We start from the raw sequence: 25,582 nt of genomic DNA, 5'->3' as shown, positions 1-25,582 counted from the left end.
TGCTCACACACACTCAGTGGACCAGCATTAACTCCTAGGACATAACATGGCTGTAAATCTATGTGACAGTATTATAAAGAATACAACTGTCAGATCAGTTCTGTTTATATAACGCTTTTGTAAAGAAAAATTTGTTTCTGGCCCATTACCACTAAATTAGCAGACAAGACATTTGGAGAATGCAGTGCTGCTGAGCATTCAAGTCTACCATTTCACTTCGGCTATGTGTTTTGCCCCATGCTAGTAACAAGGAAACCTGTTTAAAAAGGTCCACTGAAAACAAGTTTTCTTGATGACTGTGTAGGGGTCAAGGATGAAAGCTTAAGAGGACAGCTCAAGGACATTTAACTAATTTAACATCTAATTTAACATTACAGTCAGTAAAACCTATTACATAGCTGAGACCACTCACCATCTGTCATATCTAAATGAGCATTGCCAGTGACACACTAATCTAGGTCACACTTGCATGTTACCTTATTGGAGCAGTTGTGTTCTCCAGTTTCCACCATGACTTAGGAGGGTTTAGGTATCGGCACCACAGCTCCCAGTCAAACCCCTGCGCTGAGAGGGGATACTCCTCTATTTCAAAATTATCATACTTAATGTTATCAAATGATGGAGAAATGACTCTTTTTCTGTTTTCTTTTATCCTAGTGAGCACTGGTTCAGCCCTAAAAAAAGAAAAGAAAAAAAAACATTAAAACTACATCAGTAGAAGCATAGGACTGATGGAAATAGCAGCTTATGCTATATATTTCAGAAAGGGCAAATCTATAGCTGTTACCTATTCAGAGCTCCCTTTGCTTTCAGATGTAGTTTTGACAGAGCAGGATCTGCCCCAAAATAACACGCTGCGATATTTTATCTAGGATGCCCTATTATTAACCTTGATGTTAGCTGGTGAATGGAAGAAACGAGTATCTGCATATCACAGAGCATTTACACCCTTGCTACCAAATAATGATAACTTCAGGCTCTCAATATTATCAAGGACATCAAAATCAGAGTTAATAATAGATCCATCCTAGGGACAGAAGCTCCTGCTTTTTTACCATCTTTTTTACTCAAGAAGCAACAGAGATATTAAATCCAGACTGAAAAAGTTAAAATACATGGTTTTAGTTATGTGCTACTTTTGCACAGAGCAGCAACTTCAGTGCCAAAATTACACTTCTTTGTTTACAATAAAAGAAACATAATGTTTTTAATTAAAAGAAGATAAATTTGCCCCTGTGGGCAAAGGGCTACATTATCGGAGGATGTTTTTAACGTGCAGTTTTCCAATACAGTTTGAATACATTTTAATTAGATCAGCAGATAACTCATACTATAAAAATGGATCTAGATTATGTTACACAGCAGAAATACATTTTTCATGCTTGTGTCCATGATTGTGTCTGAATCTTCATTGAAAAGATCAGAATGCTAATTCACCCTCTATATGCAAGAGAAACACCATTCAGTAATTTATAAACAGTGATTGGAAAAGGTCCCTTGGGCAGAGAAATTTGAGACACATACCATCCCACATTGAATTCCACATGGGCATCAAAGAGAGCGACTACTGGTGCTGTGGCTATTCTCCACCCACTAACTCGAGATCGAATCAGCCCCTCTTGTTTGCTGTGTCGAACAACCTTGATGAAACCAGGCTTACGGGCATTCACTTCATCGACATACTTCTTTAGTTTCTCCTTGAGTTCTTCTGTGGATAGGAAAGAATTAGATGTTAACAAGAAGTATCAGCTCGACAAGATGTAAAAACCTGTTCTTTCAGCAAAACAGGAGTCTTCACACATGGAAATACTCCCTTTCGATTTAACTAAGAGTGCTCAAATAGTCCAGTCTAAAAGGAGGCAAACAAAAAGTAGAAGGACCATAAATTATATAGTAATAAAAAATTCCAAGTGTAACTATTTAGCCTACGTGACTGACATCAGAATCCTGCCGCTGTTCAACATGCCACAAAATAAAGCACTCAGTCATAAAGTACCACAGCTACATAAGTGCATATTATGTTACGGTAGCAACAAACAAGATAACTATCTTATCGTTCCAGAAAAATATGCCCAAGTATTGTCCATGAACTTTCCTTACCAATATTTCAAGAAAAAAAGTAAGAATAAAATGAATTATTTATCCTTTTTCCACTTTTCTTTTTAATGTTCAACAACTCTTTTCTATCTATACTAAAAGGTTCCATGACTTCTGCTCTTTTCTCAGGAGGTCAAAGACCAGTAAAAGTACTGGAGGAGAATAATTCCTAATTAAAATATGATAACTTTTTAATCTACAGTTATTGTATCTCTGGTTTAAAGATCACTGCATGAGAAAATCCAATAGGTAGAGCTGAAATATGCTGTTCATTATTATTATTAACTGAAAACACTGTTCACTACTATTCCTTATTAGCATGTTCTAGCATTGCTATGTTCTATTTACATTATGGTGCCACTCAGAATTCCCTTGGTGTTAGTAAGTTCCCTTTCCTCCAAATCTCTCCACAAATCCAGAAATGTCTTTGCTGTGATGCAGAATAATGCTCCTGTGGTTACGATGCCGAACTGGATATCATCAAATCTGCATTAAAAGCTCAATGCCGCCTAGCCCTTTCTGTGAAATCTTGAGCAAGCCACTTAACTTCTCCGTAATCAATTCCCCATCTGCAAAATGGGATCACCACACTTATTTCTTCTTTTCAGTCTATTTAGACTTTAAACTCTAGAGAACAGCAGTTTTCTTTTTCTCTGCATTTGGCCAGTACCTAATGCCCTGGGGCACCGAGCTGAGGGGAGGCTGCATCAGGCGAGGGATCGCACCAGAGCCCAGCAGAGGAAGGAGCAGCACCCCGTAGTCAGCAGTGTGGGAGGGAGTACAACTTCTGCCATGTTGGCTGGCCCAAATTTCTTCTCAATAAAATCCAACAGGGTTTCTCTTTTAAACCTAACCAATGAGACTTTCTCTTCTATTGTTTTGCTGGCATTAGCAGTGCAATCTGCTCCTAGCTATGCTCCAGGGGGACATTTCTGCATTGAGCCCAGGTAGATTCTCAACATGGTAAGCCAGCCACTCTGGGAACTGGTTGCCTCAAACAGATCTGGACAACATGCACGCTAGAATGCTTAATGCAACAGAAAATGAAAAGCAAGCACACTTTATTAGCCACATTAAATGTTCATCCTTGGAAAGGAGGTGGATGTGTCCTCTCTTAGGCTGACAAAGAGGAACAGAGCTGTTTCATAGGGGGTCCTCTAACCTAAAGACTGTTACAACCCATATGACCTTAGCAGACCTACTTCTCTGAGGATATGGACGAAAGGACAAGACGGTCAAGTACAAAGACTCCTTAATTCAGCCCTCTTTGTAAAGACTCTCAGACAGCCACCAGGCGTGATACTCTTGCACCTGGTTCCACTGGCATTGCAGGACTATGCATGCCCCATACCTTTGCATAAATGAACTCTCTGCATGGAAGCGAGAAATACCAAATAGAAGTTCTGATACTTACAGTTTTTCATAAAGAACAAGAATTAAAAAGAAATTATCTGATGACCATGTCCATCACAGTACTCAAACTGCAGCTATATTTTAGGAATGGACTTAATATATTCCTAGAATTTTCCACATTATATTGCCAATATCTATTCAAATTGTTTATCTATGCATCACCTTGAATAAACAATATGAGGCATTAACACACATAGCATAGAGCACTATTCTACTTTGTATTAGATTTGCTGCGTTTTGATCAATACACTTTTTTCCATTATAAAGTCAAAAGATCATATTCAGGTTTTCTATCATGCTTGTGCAAAGCCACATGTTCTTATTATTCATCCCCTAACACACAGAGATTTGTAGCAAGCACGAAACTATCAAATCAACCATGAGCTAACAGCACTTTAAATTCAAAAGAAGACATTTATGTTGCTGAAATTGTGCCCATCTAAAAATAGTGCAAAATGGTCCTCTATTCCCAAAATGTAACATTGTGGAGGGTGAATATCAAAACATGAAGATCAAAGTTTTGTTCTCAACGTAAGCAGCTGTTCGTAGCTTTGCAACACCAGGAAGCTTTATTTGCCACAACAACGCAGCATCACCACTGAGTATAAAATATATAAAAGGAAAGCGGGCTCTAATCAAGGACTTGAAAATCAGTACCCTTGATAAAGTAACTGTTCTCACAATCACCTTCGTTTTTAGCAAGTGGGCTATTCTTACTGCTGTCATATACTTTTCCTAACGTGGACTGACTTTATAAGCTTGAGTAAACATAAAATCTTTTTCATAGCTAGGTGTAGTATGGAAATAGGTGGAAATGGAACAGAACCCAAATCTTGGCTTGCCACCAGCATGACTTCAGCTGCACATTATAGCTGTGACATTTACTAGGCAGTACACACTTCTAATTTTCTGGTTACACGGCAGATTTTTGCAAAAGAAGTGAATGGCTTGAGAGTCTCGCAGGGGAACCCTTGAGACTTACCCATGGTCAGTCAGTACGGAGGAATCCTTCCCTGGACTTCAGTGTCAGCCTCGGGAGGTGGAGGAAAGTGCTGCATTTTACCTACTCTTCAATACTGGCCCACAAGCAGTGACTTACTCTGTAGCATGTCCACAGGAGACAAAGCAATATTTTGCAGTCAGGCATTTTCTGGCCTTTGTTGTTTAAAACAGATTAGCCCTGCTTTGCAAAGGCAGAGTGCTGAGCAGATCATTATGTACACCCTCTGTCTTACAAAACCTATTGGGCAGACTCTCCCAGGAGAAAAGATAAGTCTACTAAAAAAATTTATCATTTTCACTCAGCCACAGGACACAGCAGACATGTAAATGAAGCTAAAGAAGTCGCTATTTTGGGAAGAACATTAAAGATGCCCTAGCAGGATACTTAAGTCAGTTTTTTTCATGCATTCCATGTTTTCCTGAGTTTTACACGAGAAATCTGAGTTCAGTTGTCTTTGACAGTTTTAGAGCACCCTGCCCAACTGGACTGAATGATGGGACTCTTGCCCTAGAACTGATCATACACTTTGTGATGGCACTGATGGTCTTCAGCAATATCTTTTTAACCCATGCTCTGTTTTTTTCTACTTCAGATATGTTGCCTGAATAATAAACAGTCTGTTTCATTAATTATTGTGCTCCACTGCTTTATGCCACCATAGGGAGAAGAAAGGGAATGAGCAAATGTGTCATCTTCAATACACTGTTGATTCAGCTTCTAATTATGGAAACAAATAGGCTTATAAAGATAGATGCATTTGCCTTTCAGCACAGAATCTCTCAAATAAGGACTCAATTTGACTAAGCTGAACGAGTATCTGCAATTGGAGAGAAAAAGCAGCCATATATGGAATGGGAAAATGGTGCTGATCTGGTGCTTGGAAATGTTGCACTCTACCACCTGTCTCTATATGGTACAGATGGCTGGAAAGCACAGCACAACTCTCCTCATAAATGTAGAAAACATAATTAATGTGCCATAATTATGTTTAATATTAACATAATTAAGTTCTAATACTTCTAAGAGGCTGTTTGTCTGTTTTTAACAAATTCACAAAGATTTTGTTTGTCAAGTTTCCCTACTCAGCACAACAAAACAGACCTAAAGAATTCATGCAACTTTGCCTCCCTAGGAAGGGGCAGAAGCAGGGCAGGATGGAGGCAGGGAGCATAAGGAGTCAGAAGATGTCAGCCATCCCACAGCTACAGAGATTGTATGTGAAGGGATCATCTAGTTCACGAAAATCCCTTCACAAGCCATCTTCCTTTCAGGATATGGTCTGAGAGAATGGTGGGCTTGAGAGAGGCCCTGGCAATGCAACTGCTCTCCTTGCAATACTGCAGCTTGCTTGGCTTGCGCGAGTGGCCAGTCCTAGCTCAGAGGGGTGATCTGGACCACAGTTCTGCCTCCTCTTCGAACGCTGGGGCATTGTGGCAGGCCATACAATAGAGAAAAGATTTCTCACATATGCCCCAGGGAGTTTCTCAGAAGGAAAACCATGCTCTTCATCCAGTTGCATGCAAGTGGCCTACGTTTTGTATGCCTCTACCCTCCTTAAATTGGGAAGTTATCGGGCTAGATGCTCAATGATGTAAGGTGCCTTAGCCCCACGGGACTCAGGTCCTACAGCAGCTGTGGATCTGTCCCCAGACTTCAAATTTTAAAGTTATTGATACAGTGTTGTAATAAATAATAAATTACTGCCTCCCATTCATAGAAGTAGCTTAAAGAACAGTCAATTAAGCCTCACTTCCAATAGTTTTCATGCTTTAATGTACTCCCATTCTGAGTGCTTAAATGAGTCCTCGCATCTCTCAGAACAATTACATTTGTAAAGTCTGACACTCATGCTTTGCTGAGACAGACGCATTTTATAGACTTTCAAAAACTCTTCTTCTTAGCTGTAAGTCTGCCAACAGAGCGAAAATAATAAATAAATAAATAAATAAATAAATAAATAAATAAATAAAAGCTCTCTCGTAACTTTATGCATTTTCTAAAGCCTAAAAGTCCCTGTTGACTTCGGTGCAGCAGAATGGACACTGGATGTTACTGCCATCTCCACAAGCCTCGTGCTTTTACCTTTAGGGAAAAATTTATTTCCATGTCAAAGGCCCAGGAATTACCATGTCCCACTTTAACCTTAGCACTTGGCACAAACATGGCTTCCTTTACTGTGAAGGGAAAGAAATTATTCTTCAATACAGAATGGGGTTTAACATAACAATTGCCCTCCCTGTGCCAGAAACTGTGGATTGACATGCTATATGAAAGGGGCAAAATCCTGCCAATTCATTATTTTTAGCTCTAGCTTTGTGTGTTCATGGAGCTGCCTAGAAGGCATACTCTGGTCCCAGGTAAAGAACCATGCTGGATATCTTCTTGGATCATAAAGGACACTTTTAAAGGCAAATCATTACAGCAGCTGCAGGAATAGAGCTGAGCTACTGCCTCCTCGGACCCAAGAGACCGCTGGTCAGTTTGCTGCTGGCAAGGATCCCAGGGCCTTCCTGAACGCCCTGTGCAGTTGGTCAGAATGGGATCCGCTGCCTTGCACCAAGGCAAAACAGCCAACTGGCAGAGCACAAGAAGTCAGTACACCATGAGAGCTGCTGCCATACTAGGAGCATCTCATTAGGTACATCTTGTTTCTCCACGAAAGGCAAGTAAATTGGCAAAAAGACAGAATTTGCACAAACCAATTAATTTTAAACCAAGATTTTTCCATCTTCTTTATCTGATGATTTGTGGCCCAAAGTCTTAGGAATAGGAAGAGCTGCTTTTCCACTCTTCTGACGATTTCATAGCCTTTAGAAAAACAGAATGTATTCACATAGCTAACTTTCTTTCTGGCAAATAAAGAAAGCCTGTTATACCAGGTTTGCTGCAGAACCCCCCCCCCCCCCTTCCCTCTCAGTCACTCTACAGGCAAACAACCTGAATTCATGTAATAACTTGAATTCATGGCAGCAGCTAGGCCTGTTAAGAAAAACTGCTGCACTTTATCTAATAGGCATGTACATTGGATTATGTCACTTATTTCGTATGCAGCTCAGTGCTTCATAATTTTTATTTTCCTTTCCTCTGGCCCCTTATCTTTCATGCTCAAGTGATCACCTCTCATCTCTGTAGCAGAAGCAGATAATTCCAAATGGAAAATATTTATAACCAGATAGAGGCATGTCATTTGTAATGCACATGTGTATATAGAACGTTTGCAGCAGAGGGCAACAATACACAAACAGATAACAAGGGCCTGCTGTGCACACGTATTTAATAACCTCATGTTATCTGGTAATAGATAAACCACACAAGGGAAATTACCAATGCGATGCAAGGAATTGATTTGGACAGACCTCAAAAACAAAAAAGCAGTATAGTCCTTCTCCTCCATTACTATACCTAACTTGTACTGTTGACAGAGATGCATAATCTAATCTCAGAAGTTCGGGCTATCCACATGTAAAGCCAGATAGCGTAATGAACTTTCACAGTCACAACCTCTGCATTCAGCAATCCAAAGTCTCAGCTGCTGTCAAACCTTCCCAGGTCTATTAAGATAAATGAGGCCTACAACAATCCATTGAGCTCACACCTCAGACTACAGGCCAAGGATTTCTTTAGTTTAGCACATGAACAGCACCCTTCTCCCACAATAAGGGCAGAAAAAATATACATTTCCCCTCTCAACCCCTACACACAAACACACAATCCTTCAATTGCCCAGGAGAATCTAGTACAGAGCAGTGGGAAGCACACATTGCTTTCAAAGGGTTTGATGGGGGCTGCTTTGATCCGTTCTCAGGTCCTCTCACAAACATCACATCTATGCATGGAAAGAGCTTAGGTGGACACTTCACTGAGTCCTCTTGCTGGTTGTAAGGTCCTGGGAATCTGACAGCACAAGAACCATGTACCAGCAAATAATTCCACTTCAAAACCGTAATCAGTAAACTAGCACGCTTCCCAACACAAAACAGGCTTTGCAGAAGAGACCTGTGCCAGCAGCTATTCCTTGAGCAATCTAACAGACACATACACTACTTGGGTTCATTTTGTTTTTCTCCTAAATGATGCATAGCTCAAATCCCAGCCATGGAAGTGGGATACCACCCTCCAGATCATTAACTCCTACCTAGAAATATTGCTGCATCTTCATAAATCCCAATAGTATGGGAATAACAATGAAAATCATCTTTTGGAAACTGTGGCAGCTGAACACCATGTTATGGAGGAGGGGGATATTGCAGAAAGAAATATTACAACTGTTATTTTTTGTTAGCACTATTCTCTTGTAGCGAAGTCTTTATAATAAGGGCTGTAAATCCCTTTTATTTCCCTTTTATTATTTATTGAGTACTGTTCAAAGACAGTACTCAATTTCTGTCCTAAGGTGCATCCTGTCATAAGTATCAGTGAGCCCCCATTCTAGCAGCAGAGTGTCTTGCAACACTTTGCAAGACAGAGAGATAAACTGAGATGCCAGATGAATCTGCAAGGTCACACCAGAAGTTGCAGCAGGAGAGGAGTAGAACCTGGGTCTCCCAAATCCCAGGGCAGCACGTTAATACTGCATGGTTTCCCTGAGGCTGTGATTCTGCAGTTTGAGCCATGGCCCATATGGAGCCCAGAGAACTCTGGGCTGATGCAAGAGCTCATCCACATCACTGGGTCAGGATTAAGAGGCAGCTGATATCTGGAGCTCCTGTCAATGTCAACAGAAATGCATTGCAACAAAGGAATTAAACACAGCCCTTCTGTTCCCCTATCAATGGGAGAGACTCACATGCTTACCTCTGAGTAGAGAGTAGAGCTTACTAAAAGTAAGTGTTAACATCAAGAGAGGAAAAGAAAATAAATCTGCTCTCAGGTGAACACTCCTTCCAGCTCTTTAATGAATTTAAGTGTATGTGGCAAGGCAGGACTAATTAAAAAAGCACAAAGTGTCTTTTTTTAGAGTACAAAATTCCCAAATTAGAAAGTTCACAACTGACAATAAAAGCCAGTTGTGCATGTGTGTGCTTATACCAGTAAACATGCAAACACAAGCTAAAAGCAGAACGGGGACTTTCCAAGCACTGCCAATAGTTACCAACTGCCATACAAACAACAAAGCAAGGGTACAGGGGCTGCTACATATCTCTTCATGGCAATACCTGCTTAAATCTTCAAATATCTTTAAGCACAGACCTGTAATTATATACTCTTAATTGTTCCACTGAACTCATTAATTGCTGGATGCTTGAATTAATCTCAGCAGGAACAGTATTCCACTCCGGTTTACTGTGTATGACTGCTTCCCATTTAGGAACTGTTACTGGATATATTATGGCTACAATAACGTGATCACAACAATGGTTAAACCTGGTCAGGAACAAGCACTGTGACTGAAATCAGATATTCATATCACATCTGATACAAGAACAACTTCTGATGTTTATTTGGATACAACAGTTTTAGAAAGGGGCCATAAAGTGAGAAGTACACAGGCACCAAGATCCTGCATTAGAGGTGACACAGTGAATACGATACACTGCTGAAATAACCACTGCCAAAATTCTGAGTTCATAATTTCATTTCTTGGTGTTCCTGGATTCATTTGTAAAATGACCTTTAAATGTTAAAGAGAAGTGCCTGAGAAATGCATTCTAGTCCCAGCTGGATAGCAGCTGTTTCCAGTAATCTAAGTGGCTTTTTTCCCCAATATACAGTATTTAATTCTAATCTATTTCTTGGACGTGTATGGAACAGAAAAATCACTATTCAGAAAAAGAAACTAAATGCCTGAACAGAGCCAGAGCAGACTGTATAAATCAAGAAAAATACAATCTGAAGAGCACATTAGAAATACTGTGTAATTCTATAACCATAAGACGCAGCAAGCCACTTGCTGTACTGTAAACTTGATAAATAATCATGACTGCAAGAAACAGCGTGGCAATTCATGTTATGATAACAGATTCATAAGGAAAAGGAAACTGCCAATTAAAACACAATAGTCCAAGTGTAACTACTTTATTTCTGGAGTGGATTCAGAGGAAATCTGTCACATAAGTTGCATTAAAAATGGAATATGCAAATATGCAGTTAGAAATGTATGGAACAGAGCTGCTTATATTCCTCTCTGGATCAAACCTCTCTCTAACAGCAAGGAAGTTGAGAACAGGACTATAAAAGGAAGATGAAGCAGAAAGTAATCACAGAATACTTCTGGTTAGAAAGGACCTCTGCAATCCAAGCCCTGACTCAAAGCAGGTCCAATTAAACAATATTAAATATATCATTCACTATTAAAGAGTTATTTAAAAGAATGCCAGAGAGCATTAAAATATGGGGTTTGGGTTTGTTTTTAATAAATGGGACTTAGCCTTGCATGCCACATTGGTTTTTATGAAAATCCTACTTCATATCAGAAATTAGAATCCAACTTCATACCCACTGCATACAATTACTTCCCTGGGAGCAAAACAGTAGCTAGCATGCACTGAACCTGATGATACCATGAGAGCATCCTTGAGAGTCAGGACAGCAATAACACTATTTCTTCTTTTGAGATGTCACTCTACAAATCAAACTGCACTTAAGAAAAGAAAAAAACCCAACCTTCTGTGGTGTTGTTTTTTTTTTTTTAACCTGGTTCAAATGTAGAGTTGCCAGCTCTTCTTTTGAATGAATGACTCCTAGTCTACAGACAACTCTTACACATCAGACGCAAAATTTTCTGTCCATATTCCAGGTCAGAAAGACTGATTTCTTGACTACCTGTGATCACGTTGTGTGATCTGCTACTACCTTCTCCTTTCAAAGGTGGACTGCCACTTGCAGAAGAATGCAATTCACCATAGCAAGAGCAATACAGCACCCAGTACACTAAGGAGAAATACAGCCTGTCTGAGCAGGAGGGCTCTTTTTGACAGATCGGATTAGTTCACAAAAAGGACTTGTTTTTAAATCAGCAGAGCTGCATTCACACAAGATGCTTCTGTCAACAGACAGAAGAAAAAAAGGCAAATTATACCAGTATGAGCAATTTTTGTTCATTACTCTAATGGCTAATACATTGCTGGCAATGCAAACAGGAATAGGTTGGATAATACCACTTGCAAGTAAAAATTTTACAGGCTGAAATACTGATATCACTGAAGTCAAGGAGAACTTTTCAGAAAAAAATGTTATATGTCCAGGCCCTGAATACAACATCACACATGACAGCAAGTGCAAGTTACAACTAGCCCTTGTAAAAGCCAGCTCTCACATGCCCTCGTATTACACCATATAGTCTTGAAAAATTCTGACGAACACAATGTATTATTACATCACGCATCCATCAGAGTCTGCTAACCTGGCATAAAAAGAAGGAGCAGGACCTATCCCATCACCTACCACGCAAGCAAAGAACAGCCTTCAGTGCACACTTCCGCTACAATCCTAAGAGGAATGTCACCTCACAGACCACTGCCAAGTTCATTTGGGACAATCTGGTAGGTGTCTACTGTGCTGTTTAAGTCATGGGTTTTAATTCACAGCATTTGAATAACTTGGAAGTTACAGCTTCTCCTTTTTGAAACTTCCTAAAAATAATGACAAAATCCAAATAGTTCTTACTCCTGTAAAGCACCCATTCAAATCAGAAGTAATTTGGTTTGAATACCATACGAGCTGCAGGATTTGTTTCTATCTAAAGATGGAAACTGGTTTTTTGGAAGAATCCACTATGTACATTTTCACCTTAAAGCAACAAATTCTGGCTTGCTTCTTTCCCAGGATATTTGATTACTCCTTAGGAGTAATACAGTGCTGGGACCATGCCATTTGGTAGCTGAGGTAAACCTCTAAATCCAGCATATATGATCTCCAAGTAAAGTACTGCTTATTATAATAGTGTATCATCCACTGCTTCCTAAAAATCCCAAACTCCAAGTATTAAAAGAACACAATAGCATACAATTTGTATCTTTAGATTAAATATACCAGCATGCACAAATTATTCCAAGTGTTTCATCAGCTATTATAGAAAACGTCTCTGTAGGCATCTAATCACAATCTATGTGTTAGTTTTAAAGAAATGTTTGGGGTTTAATTGTTGTACTACAATTGTTGTTCATGTCCTGCCTTTTTGCATCAGAAACACGTGAGGGACAGTAGCAGCAACCCTTACGTTTTCCAAAAAAAGGAAAGGCATTAAAAATAACCCAGGCGGTAACTTGAAACTAAAATTCATAATACCCTTTCAATTCACAATACAGGAACAGCATTGTTACTAGCATCCTGCTGCAGTCTGGGAAAGATTTGGTTAAATCCTGCTTAATTGGGAGTATGTTATTTTAAAACTAAAGTATGTTAATGTGGCTATTAGCATGCCTACCAGCAAGGTGGAAGCCTTGCTTGCATAAAACATGCACATGGAGGAGCACACACGAGCCTTGCCTTTCCTGCTCCCCAGAAACAACCAGCAGTAGTGTCAACATTTTTTGACTTTATAAGCAGTAAAAGTGTCTTTTCACTGTGCTGAGATACGACAGAATTCCACCGACTCCAGCACTCCCTCCTGGAATTACACCCAAGTGAGCGGCCGGAGGCTCAGGTGAGTGGGCTGCTCCAGGTCCCTGCTTCATGCTGCAGATGGCTGGAGCTACCAGGGAAGGACAGTACCTGCTCCAGACTACAGCAAGCAGTCTGGGCTACCAGTTCAAGTTCTCATCTTCTCAGCAAAAGCAGAGCTGGTTGGCACCAGCCAAGAAACACTGGAGGAAACGCACGGCACTTCTGGACCTGCTGCCTGGGATTCAGCAGGTAGCAGTCCTCTCTCTGAATCGGTCACGCATCAACAGCCGACACTGCCGAGTGCAGCAGCTCGTGAGATGCCAAGGATATGGTCACAGAAAATGGACTGAAATTAAAAGCACAAACTGGGCACTGAAATGACTTAGATCTTGGGAGATCCCACTAAAGAAAATTTCCATAGGTGAAGACAATGCCTAAATTTAACAAAAATGTTTCAATAGCTTCTAACTTACATTGTTTTCATTGAGTATTAGGCAAAGAAGAGTCCAGAAGAATATTCTTGAATTACAGTTTCTCTTACAGATATTTAGATATATTACAATAGGTTTGTTCAACTTTTGTGTTCTGGTAAAGATTACATTCCTTTTAGTTTGTTTCCTTTCTCAATATTTAATTTTATAAATTAAATACCTTATAAATTATAATAATTTTAATTTTAGCTATTTACTTCACAAGTTACCTTCTAGAGCAATGTTTTAACACCTGTGGTCAAAGCAGAGAGACTCTCGGGACCCATCAGCCACTGCCCAGTAAGTACAAGTCAGGATGCGTTAAACTTACTGTTCACGTGGAAAACTACGCACATAGGCATTTGTATCCAGGCCCTTCCCTACCACATTTTTCAGATAGCTTCATTTTCTCAATAAACGCAGCAAATTTAAATGACTTCATGAAGAGCTCCCAGCATAATTTCTACTGACATTATTATTTCTTATACACATTCTACTTCTGAATCCTGACATTTATATAAAATATTGCTTGGGAATTTTAAGGTCTTTTCCAGGAGATCTTTCTCCAAAGGACTGTTAGCACTAAGTACTGTCTGTATCTCACTTAGCTAGCTGTGATGTGGTCTGTAGCACCATAAACCTACCAGGCTCCATTTATTATAGAGATTCAAAGGCTTGAAACTATCACCTCCTATTCAATTCTTCCAGTATACTGTTTGACCTTTCATTGTGAATAATGATTTTGCACAGACACAGGCTAATTTCCTTGGACTGGATTTTGATTTGCAATGATTTGCAATTTGATTTGCGCTATATCCACATTTTTCAGAATAGTTACTGTCTTACTTCTCAGATTTAAACCTTTCAGCATCTTCAAAAGAATGCTTCTGCACAGCTAAATTTCATAATGAAAGTCCATGATTGAATTCTCTCCAACGATGAACATTACATTTCTACCTTGTCTGCATATTGCAATATGTTGTCTTGAAAACCACTTGACAACTTCAGATTGGGTAATGATCTCATTTTCCTATATGGCATTCATCTTAATTAACCTTAGAGAGTTATTATACAGCTATATTATTATTATTATGTCACAGGAGGAGATTGCTCCAGAAGGTAGTAAACTCAGAGTTATAATTAATATCCAAATCTTTAAAACCCTGAGCAGCATTTATTCCACAGAAATTTTGGTGATCTTTCCAAAACTCAAAAAGCCTCAGACATGGGCGTCTCAGAAAGCTGAATAGTGAAAAGCTCCTTAAGGCATGTGACTCTTCCATCTTCAAGGGTCCTGATATGAGAAGTTACAAATGTGTAAATTGTACTCTACATAGCAAACATGGCCGTGCTACCTATGTTGGAAAGAGTTAAGCGGCCTAAACAAACTGCCAGTTAACATAAAACTTCTGTGATGTTTTGCGAGTCAGACTAATAAATGTGTATGAACGTCACACAGCCAGCCAGCCTGATGCGTTTTCCCAAGTTCTCACTCTCTGTCACCAGTGCTGGAAATTACAATTATAGCCACTGTACCACACTGGAAGAAGGCAGGATAGATCAAAATAACATGGACATTTTGGACTCCACCTTGATCCCAAGACTGTCACCTCGTCCACGACATGAACCAGCAGGTTACATTTCATCTGACCAAACCAAAGGAGAGTGCTGCCTGGATGTTCACGGCCCTACTACCACTGGCTAGCTGCTACTTCAATCTATAAAGCACAAAAAAGTCTACATAACACATCTGCTTACTAAAGTTGGGGTATAATTACACTTCATTTATTGTCATGCAAATCTTTGCCATTGGATTGCAAGGTGGCCCAGCTTTATACAGTCCTTGACCACTTGCATTCTGCACAATATTTCCACCGAAGGAAGTTTATACGCTCACCAGAAGAACTATTTGCAAAGCTGTTGTCAGAGGAACTGGCAGGGTTTGCTACCAGAGCTACATTTGCAGCTCACATGAAGAACAGGAACCTGAACCACATGCTGCAATTCCAATTAGGGAACTCGAACAAGGAAAATAAGAAACTCCAGTAAATGTCATAAACAGAGAAAGACAAAATGCTTGAAGAGGTAAACAACAAGTGGTCACAGTTCAAATACTGCAAACTGGAGACTAGTCAGTGTTCCTGCCTTTCACCACAGACAAATCAAGGTGATTAAAACAATTTAAACGCAGAGAGCTAGTAGGTTTAAAAACATCTCTTTTAAAAACTCAGCAGATTTTTTTTTCCTCTGTTAGACCATCCAGAAGAACAAAAAAACTCAAACCTACTAACAGCAAAAGCAAATAACCTTCTGAAACCCAAGAAGACCACCAACTCGCAAGAAGTTACTCTCAGTCTTTTTGCTAAGTTGCACATGAAAACTTATGTCAGACTTCCTTTTTTTATTTGCTATAGGAGTGAATCTTCTCCGTAGCTAAAAAGTAAACACTGTGGGTGTTAATTGCAAGCATTTGTGAAAACTAATTAAAATTGCTGTGCTGCAATTACGCTTCAGAAAAGGTTTTTTGTATCAAATCCTAATAAAGATTTGTTTGTCTTGTACATGCTTTGTTTAATCTCTTCAGGTAGATAAACAAAGAACCTATCAGTCATATCTTAACAAAGAGAGGGAGTGGCAATTCTCTTCTAATCAAAGGACTTTCTTTACAGTTAAATCTCAAACCATTAATTAGGGCCTTGGTACAAGGTTATCCCCAGATACATACAACTCTTAAACAAAAGGATGTCAGGATAAGCATTGGGAAAGCATATTCCCGGGGAAGACAGTCATGCAACACCACTTTTGTGTGTATTGGTGTGTGCCAGAAACTGCTTGAGTAGGTTGGTTACAGGTTGGAAATGAGCTGTCGCTACCTTGTGATCAGCTGCCTCGAACATAACTGGCAGGTTCTGAAACACTCCACGAATGTAAACTTTTGCTCCTCATCTCAAAACAAATCTGTTTTGTGTATCCTTCCAATACCAACCCATGCGACCACTGCTTCCATGTGATCATTCCCTGACAAACTTGTCTTCCCTGTCCTTTTGCTCTCATCAAGTCTATCTCTCTCTAATGATGTGAAACGGACCTGACATTTGATATATACTAGCACTCACAAAACCCTCTGAAATTAGCTGGCATCAAATGTATGTAAAATTTATGAGAAGTTGGATGAGCTATGTCTCTGCTTCCTCTTGTCCGTATCTACATATCATGTCTGTACTCATCAAACAATGCCTTATTTTTCTCCACCCTTCTGCTACTTTTGTTTTGGAACTCATTGATGTCTTTGGTTTGATTTACAGTGTACTGAACAAAATCAGCAGCAGTACCAGGGCACACCTCTTGAAGGTTCTTCGCTATTCTCTTCACTAAAATCCATTTCTTTCTCTTCATAAACACTTTGTATTTCACTACTACATGACCAATCACCATTTAAACCTCCTTGTTTGAAAGCCTAAAATATCCACTAGCATAGTATTATCAAGTATATATGATTGGGATTTACCATTCAGCAGGTAAAGACCCTGTCCTATAAGGACAGGACACCATGGCATCCAAGGACACAGCTATACTGTGCAGTTCACAGCACACAGCCACCTGAGCTAGCACTAATGAATTGCTATGTCTACATATGGAGCTCTGTGCAGATGTATCGCCTCCAGGTCTGGGAGCAGCTTGACTGATTTACTTGCAAGACTGAGCCTACAGTACAGGACTGGGAGGAGAGTTTGTAGGTGTTTAATGTTTAAGGTGGCAATGACAAAGAAATGGTCTTTCCAGTATAAGAGAACAGTAACATTTGTAATAGCAGTAGTTCACAGCTAAGTCCACCCTACAGGTTTTGACTGCATTTCCCTTGGAAGATTCTACTCCAGCTAGAGGTGTGTTAGAGCTCTGGCAGAGAGCTCTGTAATGCCAGAGGAAAGGACCTGTCAGCTACGGTCTTCCATCTGGAATGCCAAACAAATATTTAGCTATCCTGGACCCAGGCCACGCAGCACACCTTACAGATAAAGGCCGAGACCTTAGATCCACTTCAAATTGTTAAAAGAAGCTCATGCAGAGCAAGGGACGGGCTGCTATGTACAGTACAACATAGCTGTGTGGCTGAGGAAGCATGCTGCAGCACGCTGTAGCAGTTCCTTTAGATGCCACCCCCACCTATCACACGAGCTCTCCAGCCAAGAAGCGACTGACAGCATTCGTGCCTGTGGCTGGGCACACCCTTCAGGCTGACTTTACCTACCCAGACCCTGAGGCATGGTATAAAACCACCCGAGTTGGTTCATACACAGCTATCTCAGGCGCACTGCCTTGACAAGTGCAGTATCATTTTAATTTTTCATGCCAATATGCCATTCTTAAAATACTACTAACCATTCTCTTTGAACCTGCATTTTTAATAACAACATTTTAGTCATATGAGACATTGCTCTGAAGCTCTATCCTTTTAATTGTTGAAGGGAAGGCACTTCTACAGCTCCTTAGCCAGTTGCCATCAAAAATACTTCTGTGAATTAAGATGACGAGCAGCTTCCGTGAGAACTATCCAGTGTCTGAATTAAGCAAATACAGTCAGTGAGGCTCAGCTGGGCTCATAGATCAAAAGAGGTTATGTCCCCATGCAAAAATGCAGTCAAATTTTTCTATGTTTTAACTTTGTATTTCTGGCTTAAGTTTCCAGTCACTTTAAATCGTTTTTACTAGTGTTACAAAGATATTAGTGATGTTGGAGATTTTGAAAACCTAACTGGACATGGTCTTGGGCAACTTGCTCCAGCTGACTCAGCTTTGAGCAGAGGGGTGGGACTAGATGATCTTCAGAGGTCGCTTCCTACTGCAGCCATCCTGTGACTCTGTGATAGAGTTCATATCTGCCTTGAAGAGAATGCCTTAATTTCTTTTGATGCACACCTATCTTCTGATAAAATAAACAAGCAGCCATAGAACAAATGACAACATTGAGTAGATGGTCTGAGAGCAATACAGGAATTGGGATGCACATGATTTAGCCCTTGAACACTTCTGTGAGCTAGCAACATCCAGTCATAATGTCACCAAACCCGATTTTAATAATAATATATTTTCAATTTCATGGACAAAATAAAACCTTGCCAAGAAACTAAGTGCACGTTTCTGAAGCTGTAGGGTCAAGGTTTTAGAAATAGATACCTGAAGCCTGACTCCTAAGCTCATGTTTAGGTGACTCAATAGAAGTTTTCTGATTTTCATAGATCTGCACAGAGACTAAACACTACAGCATTCAGCTGAATGAACAAGTTCACCAGCAGTGAGATAATGGGAGTGAGTCTCTTTCACTAAGGTTTATGCAAATCTGCCTATGAGTGACTAAGTAAAATTATAAACCCCCTCCACTTTAAAACTATATACATCCGTTGTTAAATACAAACCAAGCTGAAGTTGTTCTCTGTTACAAGTCTTCCAACAGCAACAGTTTGCTAAAGAAATTGGGCTTTGCAATTACTTGTTTGCAGATGGTAAATGCGAAAGTATTAACACGAATGAATATGGTGGTCTTATGCACCATAGGCTGTTATGCGAAGAACAAGCTGTGAACCCTTTTACGTATATTCCCCATATACAATTTAAATGGATTGCAGAACCTGACTGTTTTTCTTTCATATACAGGAATCTCTGTTTAAAAACATGTCTCAGAAAAATTTGGTAGTGTGGACACAGTCAATGTTCACCAACAATTTTGAATGTTACAACACGAGACATACTAAAGATATCTCTAGTTCTACCTGTTGGCACAGCAACATTCACAGGACTATTAAGGGCTTTCAGAGGATCTAATTTTTCCATATTTGTCTAAGCCTCACAAAATTTCGACGTCAGAAATTATTTAGAGAAGAATAAAAATAAATCCACCAAATACAAAGAGAACTTTCTACTACTGGTTGCAACTTTTCCACCTTCCCTTCAACAGGAAGAACAGTTCCTGAAATATTTTTATGATGGTCAGAAACTATAACAGCCTTGTTAGAATATGAAATCCCTGCCCTGAAAATCCACATGCTGACTAATCACTGAGTGTTTATAAACTGCACCTTAGAGCTCTTCTGTTTTAAGACCAAAAATAGTTTGACGAATAGAGAATCAAAGACTGCAGCGCTGAATGGACTTTGAGAGACCGTCTGGTCCTTCTTCTTGCCCCAACACAGAGGGAACTATGTTTCAATTAATCCTGACACAAGCTTGTCTCATCTCTTTTTAGGTTTACTAGCAAATATTGTCCCATGTTCTTTATAGACGGATGAAACAAAGCATACGGTAAAGACAAATGTATTAACAGTATACATTAGTTTGTTGTCTGGCACAGTTAAAAATCACAATACTCCAAACCTATAGTAATCAAAGCTAGATATTTGCGTTTGAAACCATAAAAATAATCTGCTTCAGACTAACTATTTACAAGAACCATGAGCCATAAAACAAAAGAACTGCAATAAAAGATCTAAAACTCCTTCTGCAACTTTCCACTGACAAGAAAATTTTTTTCTCATAAACCTGAAGACCAACAGGAACTCGAGTAACAACCACTTTTGAACATTCATAAATATTAACATATTTCAGACCGAAAATTCAGTGTAGCAACTTTGCTTTTGGAGTTGGTATTTCAGGATCACCCTTTGATGGGGGAAATGGAATGGCAGATAGCAGTATCTCCCATCGCGAAGCTGCAGGATCTTTTTTTGAACAGAAATTCACTGGAAAATGCAGTATCCTCCCATGAGCAATACTGAATAGTCACACCAGCAGCCTGTGGGGGGATGATAGCTTTAACAATTTGGCAAGATGGATAGCTGGCTCTAAACACTACACAGTCATCAGTAACATTTAAAAAACAGCTTTTATACAGAACATGGAAAAACTGTCGAAATTTGCTCACTGCCAAATGACTTGAACACAACCAAAAAAAAGCAAAGAACTAGTTCAAGAAAAAACATTTCAAATACTAAACTACAGGAGAAATACAGGGAAGGTGTTAAGATATAAAACTATCAATTTCAATAAAAGGAAAAAAAAGAATAATCTTTTAAGACTTAAAAGTTAAACCAGAAAAAAAACCCCAAAAACTCAAATCATACCACAGACATAGATGATTTAGGGAAAGGTATTTTACAGCCCATAAAAAAATCAAAATCTACTAAAATCAGCTGACTAAGAATGAAACTGATCTACCTTCTCAGGCAAAAAGTCTACAGCTGTTTTATGATTTGCATTGATTTCCCTTTCAGATAAAAAATAATTTGGTTATTTCAATTATTCTCAATTATGTTAAAAGGAATAGGGTGACAAGAATCTGTAGCTTGTCTAATAAATATTGCAGGCAGTTGTCACACTACTTACTGTCCTTGGATTTTTAAGTATTTTTTTTATGTGTATACCACATCTGTGGTAAACTAGCACTGTGTTTATGGAAGCCAAGACATTGGTGCTCCTATTCATAATTTATGGTACCATACGATATAAATATTTTCACTGAATGTAATGGCATTAAGGAGGACAGGATCCATAATGAGTCTAACTGCTAAATAGCACCTTAACCAAGGAGTACCTCACTGTTTCCATGTGACATCTCACAAAACATATAAATCACAACTAAATCAGGCTTACAATCTATTATAAATATACAGAATTGGCTGTGAGCAATTAGTTAGGCTTTATGATCAGGGTGGGTGACACAGTGTTCAGTCCCTAATGAACAAAACAGGACAGTTAAAAGGGTTAGATACTTTTCAAAAGGGGACTGAATTTTAAGTGAGATTGCCTTGAGCTGACTTGTTCCCATTTTTGCATCTGTGCCAGGAACAGCACAATAGCAAATGAGTTTACTGACGGAAATGCCAAACAAACACATTGAGGAGCCTGGAACCTGACTCCAGGGACAGACCTGAGCAAGCAGCATAACTCCTCAAGCCTTCTTCAGAGGAACTGTGATTTGGCATGCATTGGAGAGGCATTTATTTCCTAGGGAGAAAGGAAGGAATGTCCTGCATGGCCACAACAGCTATCTGTCATCACTCCTTCCTGCCTTGGAAAAGCTCACCTATTCCAAGCAGCATGCGCAGTGTAGATCCATCCCCTAGCACTCCTGGTCCTCCTGCTCTGGAGGCATGTCCTCCATACTCCTGTGCACTTAATTCCCTCACTAGGCAGTTCACCCACAGAAACCACGTAAATTTTTGTCTCCTGGGGGAGATGAACAGTTGGAATCAGAATTGTATTAAAGTTCGTGTTGCAGAATATTTACAGAGAAATCTGCCTAAATTTTTCCAAAAGAATACCAGACAGAGCATAGGTGGTGCCTCATACTACCAAAGAAACACCGATCTATTAGGCAGCTATTGCAGGATTAATGTACAGTGCCTATACTGGAATTTTTAGAAATGAAGACGTGCCAGGCCAAGAATCTCTTCAACACTCCCTTCAAAACAGGCTATTTATTCTATATAAATTGTGTATTTCTCGGCTGTCACTAGTCAAGGCCCTTTTGGGATGCTACTGAGCCCCTGGGCTGAAGCTTATGTCAACAAGGGTTGTGCTGTTAACAGGATAATGCAGGCAGAGTTTACCCCTCAATTTCAACAATATCTTTAAGCGAATTATCCAAAACTCACAAAGAATGCCTTTCCATTTCTAAAAGAATCCCTTAAAAACTAGAAACTTATTTACTTTATAGTTACTGATGTTTTTACGGGCCTCTTTTAGTCAGGAAACTACCGAACACATAACTGATTACACAGGTAACTACATGATACTGAAAGTGGTATCAAACTTCAAAAATATAACACAAAAGCAGAGAAAACACTTTTCCCCTATCACAACCAGTTATATAAATCACAGGAATTTCTACTGTAATGGGTACATATGGCACAGACAGAAATGCAGTTTTCACACTGACAGGAACCTTTAAAAATTGCCAGAATCAGAAATCCACTTAGTTCAAGTGGAGATAGGTAGGTAGGGGAAGATACGCCAGCTGAAAACTTGGCTCTGAAAACCAAAGTAACCTGCTGTGGTTACAAGTTTTTGAGAGTGTGGACTGAAATTATTTGAAATAAAATCCATTTTCAGCATACAGATTTGCTAACTTAGGCTATATCTGGTATAAATTAAGTGATCATTCTTCTGGATTAAATGAATCACTCCCATTACTGCTCTAATACAAAGAGCAAAGTCAGCCAGAGCAGCAGTGTAGCAGAGGACAGTCCATCCAGAGAGCTTTGTATTTTTCAAGAAAATAGCATATATGATCTCTGAACCAAGGGGTGTATACAACACTGTGTGGCACCGTAAAAATTAATGCAATTTGTGGAATGTGTTTTGTCATATATCAGGGCTAAGTCTCAGTACATAATATCCTGTGTGAGAGATATAAATCACACACTGCTGCTTTTCATGTTACTTCAATAACTTTGGCAATCCAATCCCAGGAAGTCAAATGAACTATTGAACATACATCTTCTTTTACAGTTGTGCTGGTTTTGACTGGGACAGAGTTATTTTTTTCCATAGCAGCTAGCACGGGGCTATGTTTTGGATTTGTGCTGGAAACAGCGTTGATAACACACGGATGTTCCAGTTACTGCTGAGCAGGGCTTACACAGAGTCAAGGCCTTTTCTGCTCCTCACCCCACCCCACCAGCGAGTAGGCTGGGGGTGCACAAGAAGCTGGGAGGGGACACAGCTGGGACAGCTGACCCCAGCTGCCCAAAGAGCTATTCCATACCATATGACGTCATGCTCAGCATATACAGCTGGGGAAGAAGAAGAAGGAAGAGGGGGACGTTTGGAGTGATGGCGTTTGTCTTCCCAAGTCACCGTTAGGCGTGATGGAGCCCTGCTTTCCTGGAGATGGCTGAACACCTGCCTGCCCATGGGAAGCAGTGAATGAATTCCTTGCTTTGCTTGCATGCGTGGCTTTTGCTTTCCCTATTAAACTGTCTTTATCTCAACCGAGGAGTCTTCTCACTTTTACCCTTCTGATTCTCTCCCCCATCCCAGCAGGGGGGAGTGAGCGAGCGGCTGGGTGGGGCTTAGTTGCCAGCTGGGGTTAAACCACAACAACGGTTCTACTAAATAATTCCTCTACTTTCTTTCTTCCTGTCCTAAAGTTGATTGAGCTGTTGTGCAGTAATCCACAGTTGATTAAACTCAGTTTGATACATTCTGATGCAACAGGCATATTTTTCTAGTGCACTTTCCATTATAAGGAAAGCTGATTAGACCCTTTTTATCCATTTTCCTGTAACTAAGTCATCTCTCTCAATGTTCCTCATTTAGGGCCATAAAATGAAGGTTAGTTTAACGGACCATTTTATTAACTCACCTCCCCTGAGGTTTTTCTTTTTAGATACTTTAAAAGACCCCTGACTTCCTAATTTTTGTGGCTTATTAAGAGAGTGCCAAAAAGAACAAATATTGGATGTGGCTAACCTATGCTGAGCATGCAGTCAGAATTACGTTTCTCTGAAGGTGGCTGACGCTTAGTTTTGCATTCATCTTCCTGGTAGTCTCCATAGGCCAGTCCCTCAGATGGGAGCTCCAAGGAGCTGAAACTTCTGATAAGACCTGACAGGATCACAGAGGTTCCAGTTATATCCATTTGGGAAGACTACTCTTTCTGGTAATGACGAACCATTTCTAACTTGAGGAGGTGGGATACGTGAGCTTCTATACTGACCTAACATCACTGAAGGACTGGATTTCCCTCATTTTGTGGTAACACTCTCTGGACTAGTTATACGACTTTACGGATAATATTTTTCTATGTCACAAGAACAAACCTACATCACACTGTAGAATGCAACCTATTAATGAAAAAGGAAGTCCTAGGAGGCAGTCAACACCTTTCAAGACCAGCCCTTCAACTAAAAACAAAACCCAAAAGCTTTAGACATTTGGTAAACATGTAATGCTGACATAAGCAAAGGGTAAAAAAAGCTCTTCCTATAGAAAACAAAAAGGTAAAACAAATCCCCAAACTTTTTAAAGTAAGGGAATATCCTCTTTTTTTCCTTTCCATTTTTAAGAATAATTTTCAACTGAGAGCTTTCATGTATCTAATCTTGTTCTTTAGAATTGATATCATGTCTAGTTTAATTTTTTTGAGAAAAGCAGCACACCACAACTTAAAACCAGCTGTTTGTGATGGAAGCTTGAACACTACAATTATTGTACCATTCTCACCTCAGGGACTATGGGTGTACATCTGCAAAACCAACAGAAAATCCAATTCTACAGTGTGCTGTAAAATGGTAATTTTGACTGCCTTAAACTGGATTTACTGATCTGTCTTCTGCTGGAGTGCTCATGCCTGCATGACACCTGAAGCTTTGTAGAGTATTCCAGGCTGTTGTAGGACCATCTAAGAAACACAGAGTACTTCACATGCTCAGTGTATTTTCCAGGATATGAACTACCAATATGTCCTGCCACCAAATTCTTTCCAGAGCTCCTACTGGGGCATACAATAATAGAGCCACTTATTCAGATTTCATATGTGAAGTCAAGAGAAGAGTGGGTCAGTAAAAGTGTAGTCAGACTTGCATAAAATACTGCTACATTTCAGGGTCAACTGAACACCAGGCAATCTATAAAGTACTGTACTATATCACTGTATAACAACTGATCTTTTCAGGCTTCTAGGATAAAACTAAAGTACAAATTCCCTTATTTCATCTGACACGCTTCTCTTCCTATGATCTATGTGATCATTCTCCTGGAACGCCATCTATGTCCACATGTGATGATGCTCTTTTTACCAAGCCATTGAGGTTTCCTGTAACTTCATTATTTTCTGCTGTTGTTCTCTTCTGGAAGACATAATTGTTGAAGCAAAGAGACAGACTAGATGAAAATTTCACAAGTCAGCCACTACTTACTTCAGATAGCTCTAGCAATGTGCAGATACAGGCACAAAAAAAGCAAAATAAACTTGACTGTTTTTCTTGTCCTTACGTAGCCTTTGGGCTCCCCAGCAGAAGGGAATTCTGGACAAGGCGTTGTTTCTCAGTCACAAAAT

General features: G+C 39.7%; 1 protein-coding gene across 3 annotated transcripts in view; it reads right to left on the bottom strand.

Moving 5' to 3' along the window:
• The window catches only part of GALNT18 (polypeptide N-acetylgalactosaminyltransferase 18), a 251,920-nt gene that overhangs the window by 81,524 nt on the left and 144,814 nt on the right, over positions 1–25,582 (bottom strand). For 2 of the 3 annotated variants that reach the window (XM_075502133.1, XM_075502131.1), the window contains exons 5-6: positions 1,525–1,708; positions 477–674 (exon numbers count right to left, since the gene is read on the bottom strand). In XM_075502133.1, coding sequence (XP_075358248.1) covers positions 477–674; positions 1,525–1,708 — 382 coding nt within the window. The remainder of the gene's footprint in view (positions 1–476; positions 675–1,524; positions 1,709–25,582) is intronic. The other variant, XM_075502132.1, reaches the window with a different exon arrangement.

This window comes from Mycteria americana, chromosome 5, assembly GCF_035582795.1.
Source record: "Mycteria americana isolate JAX WOST 10 ecotype Jacksonville Zoo and Gardens chromosome 5, USCA_MyAme_1.0, whole genome shotgun sequence".
In the NCBI taxonomy this organism is placed as follows: Eukaryota; Metazoa; Chordata; class Aves; order Ciconiiformes; family Ciconiidae; genus Mycteria; species Mycteria americana.
The sequence above is the reverse complement of the archived record's forward strand: the minus strand, read 5'-3'. Positions and strand labels throughout refer to the sequence as shown.